This window comes from Aquila chrysaetos, chromosome 1, assembly GCF_900496995.4.
Source record: "Aquila chrysaetos chrysaetos chromosome 1, bAquChr1.4, whole genome shotgun sequence".
Classification (NCBI taxonomy): domain Eukaryota; kingdom Metazoa; phylum Chordata; class Aves; order Accipitriformes; family Accipitridae; genus Aquila; species Aquila chrysaetos.
Window position 1 is genome coordinate 36,515,597 of NC_044004.1, and position 15,240 is coordinate 36,530,836.

Consider the following 15,240-nt stretch of genomic DNA (forward strand, 5'->3'; position numbering starts at 1 on the left):
AAAACAAAAAGCAAAGATCCATCTCCCAGCGCACACTTTATTCCTCAAAGATTTCAGAAAATACAGGGCCTTGGACTGAGTTCAAGATCTATTCTGGGATCTTAATAAAGATCCACACAAGAAACCAGACAGAGTGTGTAGAGGCCTTCTACTGCAAATGCGTTCAGGAAACTGCCTGGGCCTCTGTCAAAACTACTTAAGGGAATTGAATTTTTAAATTAACCTGAAGCAGAGCATGTAATGTTGTTAGTCCTGTGTAAACAGAGATTATTTTCTTATTAGGGTATTAATTCTCAGAAGTGGAGAGGAAGATAAAAACATAAACCTACCTGCAACGACGGTTTAGTCCTGCAATGCTTGCACACAAAACCAGCTCGTCTGAATGAGTAATCCCACCAATTTTAGCTAGGATTTACACACCATATCCTGAATTAGATATGTCTAAATCAACTTAAGTGTGTATCCATACAGCTAGGGGGAAGTTGATTGTTTTTCTTTTCGTTTTTAATAAGATTCTATGACTTTTCAACCTGAGGTGCAATTCCTAATATTCTAGATGACATCCTAGCTCCACTAAAGTCAATGGCAGTTTTCAAGTTTACTTCAGTGTTATTTGAACTTCCCCTTTTGTACTTTAAAAATTACTTTTCTGTACAAGACAAAAGGACTTCAGAGGTCAATTTTGTGAATTGAGGCTTATTTTATTCTCTTTCTGTAACTATTTGCTCAGTCATGGAACTAGTTCATGAGATAAGAGATTCAAACTCTACCTTATTCAAGGATTGTAGCAAGTATCTTTCCTACAAAGATAAGACTACTTTAATCTCATTTTAAAACAGAAATTATGTCTGATTTGGGGGAAGAGTCAGCATCTTCTCTTTTTTCCTTTGAGCTAGGAGTGTAATTTACCTGTTTATAACATACAGTTAACTCTATCCCAGCTGAAACTAGGACACCTAGACAAAGCCCCACTGGTCTGAACACACTTTTAGGTATGTCTTTAGTGACAGTCTTGCAACTTTCACCTTCACAGTACTGCAAACTTTAAACTTTAATAAATTTGCACCTTTAAAATGTTTAGACATGCTTAAAATGTATACTTTCCTAAAGGCTTTTTCAGATTTACTTTCTGTTTTGTGAGCCATTCTGGCTCAGATCACATTGCTATAAAGGTTAGCAATTTACCACTTCTCAATTAAAATAGAAATTTACATTATAAGCAAAAAAAGGTGTGTAAAGTGCATACTTAGTTTCTATTTTTAGCATTCTTACAACTAAAGGTGTGTAAAGTGCATACATAGTTTATATTTTTAGTATTCTTACAACTTTGAACTATTTACATGCTTTTTTATAACCACTGTGGTGCTGCATTCTAGTTACAGTCATGTTAAGAGTTTATATGAATTCCTAAAAGCCTCTTGGGCACAAAACCCAGAAGCGCTCGTGAACTTTTAAACCTGGTGGTATGGAAGAGTGATAACTAACACTGTTAGAAATAATTATCAAAGGATAGTAGATGCTGTTGGGTAGTAGATGGTAGTAGATGGTACATGCTGGTAGTAGATGCTGTTGATTTCACAAACCCTAGAAAATAGAGCAAGAGAAAAGGAGATTATCTGTTACACTTCTCAGTATATAAAATCTTATTTAACACCTTTCAAGAAACTCAAGAAAATTATTGTGATTATTTCTCAAAGGCTTGTAGAATGAAGGGGCTTAAAACTGTCAACGTTTTTTGCCTTTTAAAACTTTCCCTGCAATGGTAGATGCTTTGGACTTGATTGAAAACGTAAAATGCAGACACATTTCAGTGGAAACCATACAAACAATCTGTCTCTATAAAAGCAGACATAATTTGTCTGATAGAACTTTACCTCAATGTTTATATCTTACAGCAGCAAAACTTCTACTTACACAGGTTTCTTCTCCTTACAAGAATGTAATTTGTAAAGATGTTATGATACAGACTTTACACAATCATATACTATCTTTCCATTAGGCCCCATTCCTCCTTTACTGAAAATTAGGTGAACTGCTCTCAGAAGATAACCATTAATTTTTGTTGCCCACATTTCCACAAAGTATGTTACACTAATATGAACTGATTTTATTTTTCACTACACCTTTTTGAGACAACAGTATTGTATTTTGCCTATTTGCAGGTAGGAACCTGAGACACAGGAAAGAAGGACAAAATTACCCATTTAGTGTCCAATGTGAGGTACCTAAGATATATATACACACACATACATGCATGTATGTGTGCGTGTGTGTGTGTGTGTGTGTGTGTGTAATAGGGCCATATACACAACGGTTGTCTTGGCTGCACAGCCCCGATTCAACTCAAAATTCAGTACGCTCAGAAAAAAATGTGATCATGTCATTAAATCTTTTTCATAATGAACAATGGGGCCAAAGTAAAGTTGAATTTTTAGTTTTGAATGTGTAGATCAGTAATCTGGAGTCTTTCTTTTCACATAATTCTTTCTTACTTTGTTAAAATGTAGCATTACTATTATTAAAGAAATGCCAAGGTCTGATATTGCAACTGACCCCTTCGAAAGAGGTAGAACCTTTCCCACCCTTACACAGGACACTACCACTTCATGGTGGCAGATCACTAGTAGGTAGCCACCACTTACCTAGTCAGTGCTAGAAGTAATGAAACTCTGCCTGAAGGCTTCCTCCATGTTTCTGCAATAATTCTACTGAGATTCAAGGATGTTGAGATCAGGTTCATGCAGGGAAAGGTCCCGATCCAACCCCAAAGATTTGGATCAGATGTCCCTAGAAGTCCTCCAGATCAATTTCCCCCCATCCATTTCCTCAGGATATATCACTCAGTGCTGCAATGTGTATATATATATATGTGTGTATATAATACTATAATGTAGGGGCCCATTGCCTTGACCCGGGGTCCTGTTGCCTTAACACGGGGCACCATCACCTCAACGTGGGTTACTGTCACCTTAGCCTGGGGCACCATACCCTCAACCTGGGTTGCCATCCCCTCCATATAGGCTGCCAGCACATCGACCAGGAGTGACATCATCCCAACCCAGGGCACCATCATCTCAATATGGAGCACCATCACATCAATCTGGGGCACTGTTTCCCCCCCACGGAGAACCACCACCTTGGCATGAGGCCTCATTGCCTCAACGTGGGGCACCATTATCTCAAAATGGAGTCCAGCACCTCAGCCTGGGGCACTATTATCACAACCTCAGGCACCATCACCTCAGCATGTGGCACCATCACCTCAACATGGAGCCCCATTACCTCAATCTGGGGACCATCACCTCAACTAGGGGCACTATCACCTCAACCTGATGCACCATCGCCTCAGCATATGACCCCACCACCTCAACCTAGAGCCCTATCACCTCAACCTGGGGACCATCACCTCGGCTTGGGGCACTATCACCACAGCATGGGGCGCCATCGCCTCAGCGACAGTCCCAGCTCTCTCCCCGCTTCCTGCGGAGCCGAGAGAGGCGGGAGGGAAGCGGAGAGTCGGCGCCTGAGGGGGGGCGGGAAGGGAGCCGGGGGCCGGGACCACCCACCGGGAGGTCCCGGCCCCCGGCTCCCTTCCCGCCCCCCCTCAGGCGCCGCCTTTCCCCGCCCGACGACGCGAGGGGGCCGGCCCGGTCTGCGTAGGAGCTTGGCATCTAGGCGGCGGCCGCAACGCTGCGCGGTTCCCCCTTCCCCTCCTCTCTCTTTCTCTCTCCTCCCGTGCGTGTGAGTATCCGCCTCGGCTGCCTGCGCGGTTACCACAACAAAGCCGGGGAGGGGGAAGACGGCGGCTGCTGCTTCCCGGGAGCTGCCGGCCCGGCCTGGCCTGGCGGCGGTGGGGCCGCCGGTGCTCGGTCTCCGGGGTTGCCGGTGCCTCCTCCCCACGGAAGGCGCCCGGAGAGCGGGTGTGTGGCGGTTGGGGGCGGCGGGAGGGGGCGGTAGGCATTTTCTTCCCCCGCCTGTGGTAATTTTTGCCAGATCAAGCAAGGTGGGAGACTGTTTTGTTTTTATATATATAGATAAAATTTTTAATCATCATATAATTAATATTGTTATTATTTTTTAATTTGCTGTCTTTCTACTCGGTCCCTGCCTGAGCAACACATATGTAGGTGTCTCCCAAGCATGTCACACGCGCTATATTTGGAGGGCTTCGGCTGGCGTTGAGCCGCCGGAGTTTAGTCACGCTGCCGCGTGTTATGCCTCGCTTCAGTGCCGTGCCTGCCCTCGTTGCTCCTCGGGGGGATTGGAGAAATGGTGGGAGACTTTCTTCTGAGGTCCCAGCCCTCTCGTTGGCATCGTAGTTGTTGGCTTTGGGAGTGAGTTACCATGTCATGTGTGCTGCCATCCTTAAAGTTACCTGACTAGGACGGATACGTTGAAGCAATGCTCCAATAGAGTTTAGTGAAGTGTTTTGGTTGGGTGTAGTTAGCGGGAATTAAGTCAACTGAAATGATTGTTGTAAACAGCTTGGCTCAAGGGTGTCGAATCATCGCAATGGTCACATCTCTGCAGTTTCCTCAGGGCGACAGTGTTGTAACCCCTCCTGCATCTCTGTAGTTTCCTCAGGGCGACAGTATTGTAACTCCCCCTGCTCTGCATAGGGCTGTGTTGGGCACTAATGGATCGCAACATGGGCCTGTACTTTGGGAAAATAACCAACCACCAAATCTCTTGGTCCCTGTGTATTTGTGTGGAAGTCACGAAAGAGGCAACTGTAAATCCTGGGCCTTTCTTGGCTGTCATTTGTGCAGCCCCTGCAGCAGAACAGAGTACTGAATTCATTCCAAAGCGTCTCAGTGAGATGATACAACAAATAGCAACGTATGTCATGCTCGTGAAGCTCCGGTTTTTTTTGGAGTTTTCACAGCGTATTAGGGAAATGGGCAATTTAAGTTATAGTTTAGCATGCCTTCGGGCACAACCTAATTTAAGGTCATGTAACTTCTGTGCCTTGGTAAAGTTCTTCCCTTGTGGTTCTGTTAAACACAATTTTTCAGAAACTGGTTTTATTATAGTATGCAAATGTTTAGACTTGTTCAGTCTTACTATAAAATATATATAAAAAGCATCTAGTGTTTGCATTTGGACATTTATGTATTTAAAAACTGTGTGGTTAAAATTTCTATGCAACATTCATAGAACCAGCAGGAAAACTATGTGGGATGGAATGAATATAATAGAAATAGCAGCACTACATTTCTTTTGTATCCCTGCTTTTGTCTGTTACGAGGTGCTTTATATATGGCATCGAGTGCATTGTGCATGTTTTTGCTTCTATGAAAAAATAGTTAATCTTTCTTGGATAGAAGGTGATCACTGGAGTTGTCAGTGGAGAGAGAACAAAGTTCCACAAAAAGTTAAATTCTTCAGAGGACCTATTTGAAGACTAAAATGAAGTCATCATTACTAGAAAATTAGTCACCGGGTGTTAGCTTAAGAATGGGTTTGTAAAATAATTGACATTTTAAAATACAGTTTCCAAAAATTTGGACTCAGCTTTTGGAATGCTTCAAGCTCTCCCACCACTTTTTCCTGTTTGTTTTGGTTTGGTTTTGGTTTTGGTTTGCTTTGGGTTTTTGTTTTTGTAGTGCAGGCATTGTTCCTCTTTGTATTTTCTCAGCCTAGATAATCATTGTAATGGTATGGAATGGAGACCAGAGAAAAGGAGAGAAGTGATTTGTGGACATTCTGTTCCTTTTCTTGGGACTTAAAACTTTTATGACCTACTGAGATTTTTGTTTTGGTTTAGTGCTTGCCCATGTTTAAAAGGGCATTCAGAGGGTCCACTGTTTCTGCATAAGACTTACACAGTCCATCAGGCCACAGATGGCCATCAGGACTGCTGAGCCTGTTGAGGCTTTGAAAGTACAATTGGCCAATCCCTTTAGAGACTTGACCCGGCAGCACATACAGGTGCTTCTCTAAGGAGTATTTAAAAATTTGCAGGATAGGTGGCATTTGCTCTTCTGTGGCATAGGTGACAGGAGCATCTACAAGCTTTTTAAAGTCTGCCCAGTCAGGAGTTGGGTGATACAATAATATACTTGGAGCTTAGAGGTAAGAGCCTCAAAGTAAGCCAGCTCCTAGGTGAGCCTAGGTATCCCCTTAAATTCATGGGAGATAGACAGACCGTTATGATGGATGTACCTTAGTGCTTCTACCAGAGCTGCTCTCTGAAGTTTTTTCATTCTTTGCTTCCTGTTGTTATACTTAGCAGAGACTGGTGATGGAATGATCTAAAACATAACCTATGTTCCTTGGCTAAGGTTTTTCCCATCCAACAATCTTCACTGATGTTTAAGTCACAATTCAATGATGGGTATTTGTCATTCTTGAAGTGTTTCATTTTAATAACATAATAAACACTGGAACTCCAGAAAACCCATATTACGTTGAATTTAAGAGAGCCCTATCTTTCAGCATTTTATCTGCTTTTCCATACTGATACTTCTCATCTGAAGAAATGAACAAGTCATAAAAATACAATGCAAGAGAGGATCTCAAGAGGCCTTTACCTCATTTGGCCCCAACACACATTCTGAGGAAACATGAACATACTTGGACTAGTCCTAAGTGATACTTAAGCTGTTCTTTGTATACTGATTTAGTGACTGAATTTCTGTACTTCACCCTGCTTATCTGTACCAGACAGTGCTTGTTCTTCTTACATAGAAATATATTCACTGAAAATTAAAAGAACTGCATTTTATCTTCAGTGGCTGTGGAGAATGTGATTGCTATGTCTGTAAAACTGTATGTGTATTTTCCAAACTGTGATAATAGGTGTTATCTTGTGGTCACAAAATGCGCATCTACTTGATCTGTGTGGAAGCACATCTATGCGAAGTGTTGAGGGAAATGCTGATGACATGCCTATTTATGCAGTCAGGTCACTAAGCATACTAAATCCATAACATCAGAAGCATGAACAAACTTCTAGTTCAGTGACCATTTCTGTTGTTGGAGACAGTTCATGTGTTGTGTCACTTGGTAAGGATGGCCTGGTATTCTGCAGTATGCTGTGATTTATCTGCTGCTGAACTCCGTCAGTAGTTTGTGAAATGGTGCAGTTGCTTCCTTTGTGGTCCTGCCATCTACTTCAGGACTGGCACAGAGTCAAATCCAGAATATGCCAGGGTTAAGTGGCGTTGCATGGTATGGATGGTCAGCTCTTGATGAAAGTTTCAATGCTCCTGAACTCTGTTACAGATTTATTTTTGAGGTCTGGCTTCCCAACAGTAGCAGATGGGTATCTGTAGATTCTAAGCATTTCTGGGCCATACCTCTATTGTGTGCAATGAATGAGGAGCACAGACTGAACACAACTGGTCTGTTAAAAGGTGAGAGTAGGGCAGAAGGTACTGTACAAATACTGGTGAAAGAATTGTTGTTTCTCATCTACTTTTGAACTGTGGTGAAAGACAGGGTTTATGCGTCTATGTAGGTTCAAATGGGGAATGATCAATGGTGGTTTGAGAGCTTGAAGATGTACACAGAGACCTTTGAGGTTTGGGCCACCTTTGTGCTGTACTTTTTGAGACAGTTGATCAACACGGAAGCATCGCTTACAGGAAGCAGGGGAAGCATTGTATGTGTTGTCATTTGGAAGATGGCAATACCTGACTCCCAACAGTCTGCAGCAGCTGCTTGGATTAGTCTCAGCAGATTCCAAGGGAGCTAATGTTTGAGTGGTGTGCTTGGAGCTTAAGGAAGGCATGCATACACAGGCCATCACCCGACTGGTGCACCAGGATGATGGCACTTGTAACTCCAGCCTTTACGGGGCAGATATGCTGAAGTTTTGCTTTAATAAGAGGAATTGGTTTCCTTTTTCTTGCATGCCATCGTGGACTACTGTGTCAGATTCACCACCTTCAGTTGTGGATAGCCTGGTTGGATGCCTGTGGCCCCAATATTTAAATCTTTGTATTGGGCAGAAACACTCTTCATAGATATGCACCAGTACAGCAGGAGCAAGAAAACTCAGCTTCCTTTTACCTTGCTCTTCACCCTCAATACCTGGCAGTAGAGTCTGTCCTTTTCTGGGCTTTTCGCACCTGTATACAAATAACTTTGCTGCCAGGAATTGTTCAGCGTCTGTCTATGTTATCAAAAGACTGTGGCTATCGATCACTTCTGGGCAGGGTCAGTGCCAGTGACCAGTTTCTCCCTAGCATCTGGCTGCCTTTTGGTCCCTGAAATAGCTGGAGGTGGGACTCTTGCAGGTAGTGAGAAACAGTGTACGGCCGTAGGCCCGTGAGACTTTGATGTGGCGTTGCTGATGCTTAGAGAGATGGAAGGGCCTTATGAAGGCAGTCCTTCCAGAGGCTGCTGATACTTTTATCAAACACCATATGATTTGTTGTCTTTATTTTTTATTTTGATTGTAACCTGCTTCTGTTGCCCCTGGGTTTGGAGGGTTTGCTGGCCATTTTCTTAGGGTTCTCAGCAGTGAGTGAGTAGCTGTGGCCTGTTTAGACAGGCCTGATGGGCATCATCACTCCCGTCATTTAACCTCAGTAGTCTCTGACCAAGCCTTTCTGCTCAGGAGGTCACAAGGTGACCTTCACTGAAGAACAAATACTAATGTGTGCATATGAGTGAAGTCCTGGAGCTACACATCCATGCCTCTCAGCATAATGTATTGCAGCTTTTCATAGTACGGGAGTGGCTTGGTTTTGGCTCAAGAGGAACTATTTTTTTTTTTTCCCTCTTTTTTTTTTCCCTTCCCTCCTTCCCTCCCCCCCTTGTACATTAACATTAAGCCTTTGCCCTGCAGTCATCTAGGATTCTCTGGTGGTCATGTGCTTTCGTTTGCTCTAACAGATGATGGCAGTTGACTCTGCTCCAGGACTTTGTAGTGCCCATTTGGTGAACTGAATCCTTGCTTGAAATAGTCAGGAGACTGAGGGCTTTCTGTTGGAATCCTTTAAAAAGGACTCTAAAGTACTTTGGAGCATCTCCAGTGGGCCTACCTCTGTTTGGAGGCAGAGCTGCTCTTCTATGGGCTAACGTCGTAGGTTTGGGAGTTTCTAGACTATGTTTTACAGCATGCAGGGAAAAATCTTTTCCTTTGTGTCCAGCAGAGAGAACCGGGGGAAAAAAACCAAACCAAAACCAAGAAAAAATAAGCAAAAAAAGAAAACCCCAGAGGAAAAGTGCAGCAACAGCTGGGTATATTGACCCCATAGATTCGAAGTAGCAGGTCTTCCCTCTGTCCTCTTCTCTAGTTAGGAGAGAGAAAAAGACAGTGAAAGGCATTAGAGAGCCAGCTGAGACTCAGCTGGACAAGTGGTTTTCAGATGCACTAGAAACAATGGTAGTTTTGATCTGAGCTTGAATTAGGTCCTGTCAGATCTAATCTGTGAGGGACAAATGGTGGTTCCATGGCCTGTTCAGATTACTCAGTTCAGGTGCAAGTCTACTACTGTCTCATGAGCCAACAACAAGAAATTTGTCATGAATCAGCAGTAAATACTTACATGTAGGTTGTAATCTGAGCAAAGCAATTCACCCTCATGGAGTTATGTCTAGGTGGTTGATTAGCAGCAACATGGTTACCTGTAACTGGGCAGAGCCAGATTTTTCTTGGAGGTGCACTGTGAAAGGATAGAAGCTAATAGTTGCAAGATGTGACATGGGAAATTCTGATTAAAGAAAAAAAAAAAGTCATAGTGAGGGTTGATGAGTGCTGGAGCAGATACCCACGTGGGACATGAAGTGTTCATCCTTGAAAACTTGGTTGGACAAGGCCCTGAGCAAAACTAGATCCAGCTTTGAAGCTGACCCTGCTTTGAGCAGTGGACTGGACTGGATAATGTCCAGAGGATCCCTTCCAACCTAAATTTTTCTATGATTCTAATTCCAGCTGCTGTCTGCTTTGTGTTGTTTTGCAGAATAACTTGCCTGTGCCTCAACCAGCCCTTCCATCTCAGGGTGTAGGAACAGGTCCAGCACAGGATGCATGACTGTGTGTAGGAATAGAGCTTGGATAGACTTGTAGTGTTGGAGTTTATTCTGAGCTGGGGTTGAGGGCTTGTGTTTTGTAGATTGGTTATGAACCAGTCATGGTTTGGATTGGGGAAATTGGTACCCAAGTTTGGAGAGCATATGGTGTGAAGAACAGCTGTAGCAGGTATTGTGCTCTGAGCTTGGAAAACTGGAATATCTACTAAACAGGCTGGTTGTTTCATTCATTGGGGGTTCCCCTCAAGGGAAATAGTTTCCTGAGATTTATATTTCCTCCTTTGCATGCTTTGTTGTTTCTTCCTAGCAAAAATGAAACCTTTAATTAAAGAGGAGGTAGGTGTGGCTGGATATGCGTGGTTTGTCACATGGCTGGAAGCAGCTGCAGTAGTTGATCTTTACCACTGTTGATTGTATCTGAGAGCAAACTAAGTTTTGGATTAGTCTGTTTTACAGGTTTTAAGACTTATGTTTCCCTGTGTTTCCCCTCTTTTAAACTAAAAAAACCCCTCAGAAGTTGGACTTTTCTAATTTTCTTAAATTTTTTACTGCTCTCTTCTAGACACTTTCAAGTTTGTCTTTTTTTTTTAATGCCTCAGCCAAAAATGAGGAAGGGAGGGAGGAAGAGGGGGTGGCGGCATTTGAACTAATGTGTTTTTACATGGTAACTTGTTTAATGATTGTTATTTTTCAGAATGTTAGGTGATATGTTTAGCATTTTAAGCCTCTCCCAAGTTCACCATACAAAGAGGTGATTTGGCAGTAAGCAAGTTTAAGGGGGCAGGATCCCTGACAGGGGGGCAATAATGAGTAAATAGAGTCAGAGGATTTTGGAGTGTCCTAAAGAACATCTGTTATTGGTAGTAGAAATCTTTTAATTAAAACACTTTAACCTTCCAACCCCTTAGCTCTCAAACACTTGCTCTGCTTTCTGAGATCAGGAGAGTGGGTCCCTGTTCTGAAGAGGTAGAAATTTGCATCTGAAAGGAGAGGTGCCATCTGTAGGAGACTAATTGTATGGGCAAGGAGAAGGTTGCCTGCTTGGTTACTTCTTTCTGTATCAATTATACTTACAAAGCAAAATTAATAACCCTAAACCAGAAGGTGCCTTATTGGAGCTGAATACAACATTATTATTGCTTCTGATGCTTTATAAAAATGTTTGTTAATACATCCTAAGATGATGTCTGTTCCTTTTTGTTGCAGAAAACATACTGTTGACTCATCTTGAGTGTACTGTAGCTATGCTGTATTACAGCCTTTGTGGTGATGCACAGTATGCATGCAGTAACGTCAGAAATTTCTGATTCAGCCCACAGCATGCTTAAGGGGCTTGTTTTCCACTTTTATTAAATACCAGGATCTTAAGATGTCCTGAAAGCACTTAGGGCCTTTAGAGAATGTATAGCATACAAATTCAGAGTGTGGTGTTCTGCGTGCTAGGAATTTGTATGTTAATAGATAGAGAAAAAAACCATGGCTTTCCTCTCTGTATGAACCATCCTCTTTCTCAATTATGAAAGTAGAATGCTTAAATGGAAAGTACACTGCTTGTACTTTAATGTTGATTTTTTTCTTTTTTTCTATTTTTTATTTCAGTATTCTCTGATGCATGTATTTCAGATGGACTACATTTAAAAAAGTGAAAGATTGACTGGATAACTTTAAAGTTTAACCAAGGTTAAAATACCTTGAATCTTTTACTAGGTACTTAATGTCCTTCATAAGTGTTAGTTTCTAACATTCAAAAAAAATTACCAAAAGGCAGTATATGTTCAAACACAAAACCACATCTAAATCTATATGCTCACTATATCACTTTCTATGTACTATCCTACCTTTGTATAAGATACTTTATATTGCAGCCATGCCTAAAGGCCTGCTGTTAGGCATTACCTACAAAAATATTTTAGGTGATGCTGTAGTTGGCGGATTTGCAGCTATCAGGGGAAAAACACTTGATACATTTAGCGTGAATAAGGTCTTGATCTTTGTTTAACATGGAGGAGGATGTCAAAATCCTGCTTGTCCTTTGGGCAGTGTAGCAGCAGGCAGTGGTTGGCCTGTACGGGAGCTGAGTGGTCTGTGCTCTTGCAGTGGCCAGCTGGTGAGAACATGGATGCGGTCTTGGTAGGTAGTCAGATGCTCAGCGTGTCAACCTCTTGACAAGAAAGTGTGGGTCCCTGCTGCCCTGACAGCAAGACTGTATGCTCTCCTTGGCTGCTTGGCCGCTGCTTTCTGATCTTAAATGGGTCAAGCTTGGTGTTTGCAGGTGAAGGGATTAAAAAGTGGTATAAACTAGAAGGAACTGCAGTGAGGAAGAGACAAAGATGAACGGGTGTGCTTGGCTGGGGTGATGGGTGGGTGTTACAAGAAATAGGGGGAGAGAGGTAGTGACTTACATGGGGAGAGGAAATATTACAGTAAAAAAGATCTGACAAATAATTAATGGCCAACCTGCTCATTTGAGTTGATCATATTTGTGTTAGAGGGTTTCATGGCAGAAAGCCACAGAAAACATGGGGTTTTTGTAAATAAATATGATGGTCATTAGAATTAGCAGTTAATGATAAGTATTTGACTCGACATTTTTCTTGGGATTTCAGAGTATGACTTGTTGATTCTGTATTTTAACAGTTGACAACGTAGCAGAACTCTGTACTTCTCACAGAAGTAAAATTACACTCTGCCCTGTATATAAAGGGGTGTGAGTGTTTGTGTGTGTGCACGTGCAGTCAATTTATTACTTTAGGCATGGTTTATCAGCAAAATTGCTGCTTCTGTGTTGCTGCTTCTTGGCAAATTCCACCTCCCTTAAAGACATTCTAGATGCATGAGGGGAGTAGGAATCAAGAATACCATCTCTTCATCCATTTCCTCTATACTGTTTTTAATGGAAACTACAAAATTCATTAATGTTTAGTTTGTGAATGATTAAGAGTGTCAGTGAGAGAAATTGACCAACACAGCATGTCTGTTTTCCATTAAGATGAAGGCTACAGTCCTCAGGGGATTGTGCCAGAAAAGTGGAAGGAGCATTTGGCAATGAAATGACTGGTGTTAACAACTGCTGCTCCTTGGGCAGAGTCAGACTGCTAAACTGCATTTCTCCTGTAACAGTGGTTGCTGTCCATGAATCAGTTATGGCTCAGTCTTCATGGAAAACAGCCCACTGGCAGGTAAGCTATTACTGAATCATGCAGAGTGGGAAGATGTGTGCTCCTTGTCTGGTGCTAATGGTGGAAAGGAATGTACAGCCTCCTTGCTATCTTTTATCACCTTTTGCCACTTCTATGCTGCCCTTTTGCACTGTCTTGAGTTAAATCCCATCCTTACTTAAGAGACTGTTCAGAAAAGAGACATCTGAGAAGTCATGGTGTGACCATGTATTATATTATAGCCAGTGAGATACTGTTAGTTTAGTCTCCTTTGCGGGAGTAGTATTACATAAACTAAAAATACATGGATGTGTATGTTACACTCAATAAAATCTTATATTTCAAGCTGTACTAGTTGGTCTGCATCCACCTGCAAACCTGGTTTTTGCCTTATCCCCTTATGCTCTTACAGGTACAACAGTGCTAACAGTATATCAAATCTATGTGTTTGAGGCAAGTGAAATACACCACATGCCTGCTTTTACCAATCAGTCATAATCTATCTGAAGCTACAGATTGGTGAGATGCTAGTGCCTTAAGTAATAAAAACCTTGCATTTTTTGTTTTAATTGTAACACTGTACTTCCTATATTCATTTTCTTCATAGACGTGACTTTGCCCAAGTTGTACTTGCTAAATAAATAATTCATGATCTATAGTCTACAGGTAATGCAGAAAAATTTGGCTTGGTTCCCTTCTGGTTTAGGCTAGATGAGGTAGAAAATTAAATGTAAATAATGTGTTACTTTTCCGATTATTTTTTTTTCTGTTGTGCATGTTTTGATATATTAAAATGCATTATGCTGTTAGGAAGCTGCTCTAGGAAAACTTCCAGGAATTCACATGACAGTTGGGCGTTGCACACTATGCAAGCTGCCTGAAGCCAGGGATCACAAGAAGTGACATGAATGTGAAAAATTTCCAAATTCCACGTAGCATTTCAAATTAAGAGTTCCCAGGTGTTTTACTCCTTTGTTCTGTTGCTCTTGGAGGAGCTAGGTGCTTTAAAGGGTTTCTCTTCATGGTACCAAAGTTGACCTCTGCTTCTATTGTTTAATAGCGTTTTCAGCTTTATACAACATCTAACCTTATTAAGTGTCTTTTCAGTTCTCCGGCTTTGTGAATCTTAAAACCACGGGAGATTCCACACCTTCTGTTTTTAAGGTTTATGTTGTGCTTTTGGTATTTGGGGTGCATATTTCAAATTCCTGTAAAACTGTATATTATTTGAGAAGTGGCAAGATAACTGAGTGACATAGACCTTTAAAAGTTCTGTATTTTGAAGTAATTTTAGCTAGAAGCTTTCTTGGGAATAGTCTTGTAGTTTCAAAGCAAGTTTAGGAATTCCTTTTTCACCTTTGTTTGCCATGGCAACAAACTACATGTGGTTTAAGGGAGAGCATCCATCTTGTAAAATACTCTGGTTCTCCTGCCTTGTATAGTTGCTTCCACTGTCTTTGGTTTTGGTTTCCTTGGCTCTAAAGAATGTATGTGTTTATTGATTGCAGCTTAAAAAAATTATATAAAACCTGTTGTAAATAGGAGAAAAGTATTGCTGGCTAGATGGGAACAGTAGTCTTTGATACTGGCTAATTTTGTTTGGTTGTGAGCTGTTTGGGTTTTTTTATTTTAACTCTGTGTATATCCTACTAATGAGTGGAAATGTTCATATCCCCCCTGCCACATGTATAGGATCTAACGCCATGTATTTCTGCAAGAAGTATGACATGACACAATAGGAGCGGATTTGTAGAGCATAACTGTTCGTGCTGAGGACCTGATATCCACACTATATGTATTTGGGCTAGCCATAATCTGGTCCCATGGAATGAATGTTGACTGCTTGTTTAAGTGCACTGGTTTTGTGCCTGGAGCACGCTTCAGAGGTTATAGTTTCATCTGAAAGAATCAAGTTTGCTCACTGTACTATGCAGTGTAAGTTACAGAAGACTGTCAAGACAAGCAGGCTTCTGATCCAAACTAAAACATTAACACTGACACACCCTACATCTATTACCATTTAACCTACAGAGCCATGGATCTTTTGATGTAAATTGAAATTGCTCTTACTTTAAGTGCTGAAAGTGTGCAGTTTGGA

General features: G+C 41.7%; 1 protein-coding gene across 3 annotated transcripts in view; it reads left to right on the top strand.

Annotated features, from left to right (window-relative positions):
- The first annotated feature begins 3,594 nt into the window (after positions 1-3,594).
- The window catches only part of CFAP97 (cilia and flagella associated protein 97), a 36,319-nt gene continuing 24,673 nt past the window's right edge, over positions 3,595-15,240 (top strand). Inside the window, exons 1-2 of one of the 3 annotated variants that reach the window (XM_030015417.2) lie at positions 3,597-3,741; positions 13,105-13,163. In XM_030015417.2, the coding sequence (XP_029871277.1) occupies positions 13,142-13,163 (22 nt within the window). In that variant the 5' untranslated portion in view covers positions 3,597-3,741; positions 13,105-13,141. Of the gene's footprint in view, positions 3,744-13,104; positions 13,164-15,240 lie in introns of all 3 variants that reach the window. The other 2 variants (XM_030015427.2, XM_030015436.2) reach the window with 2 other exon arrangements.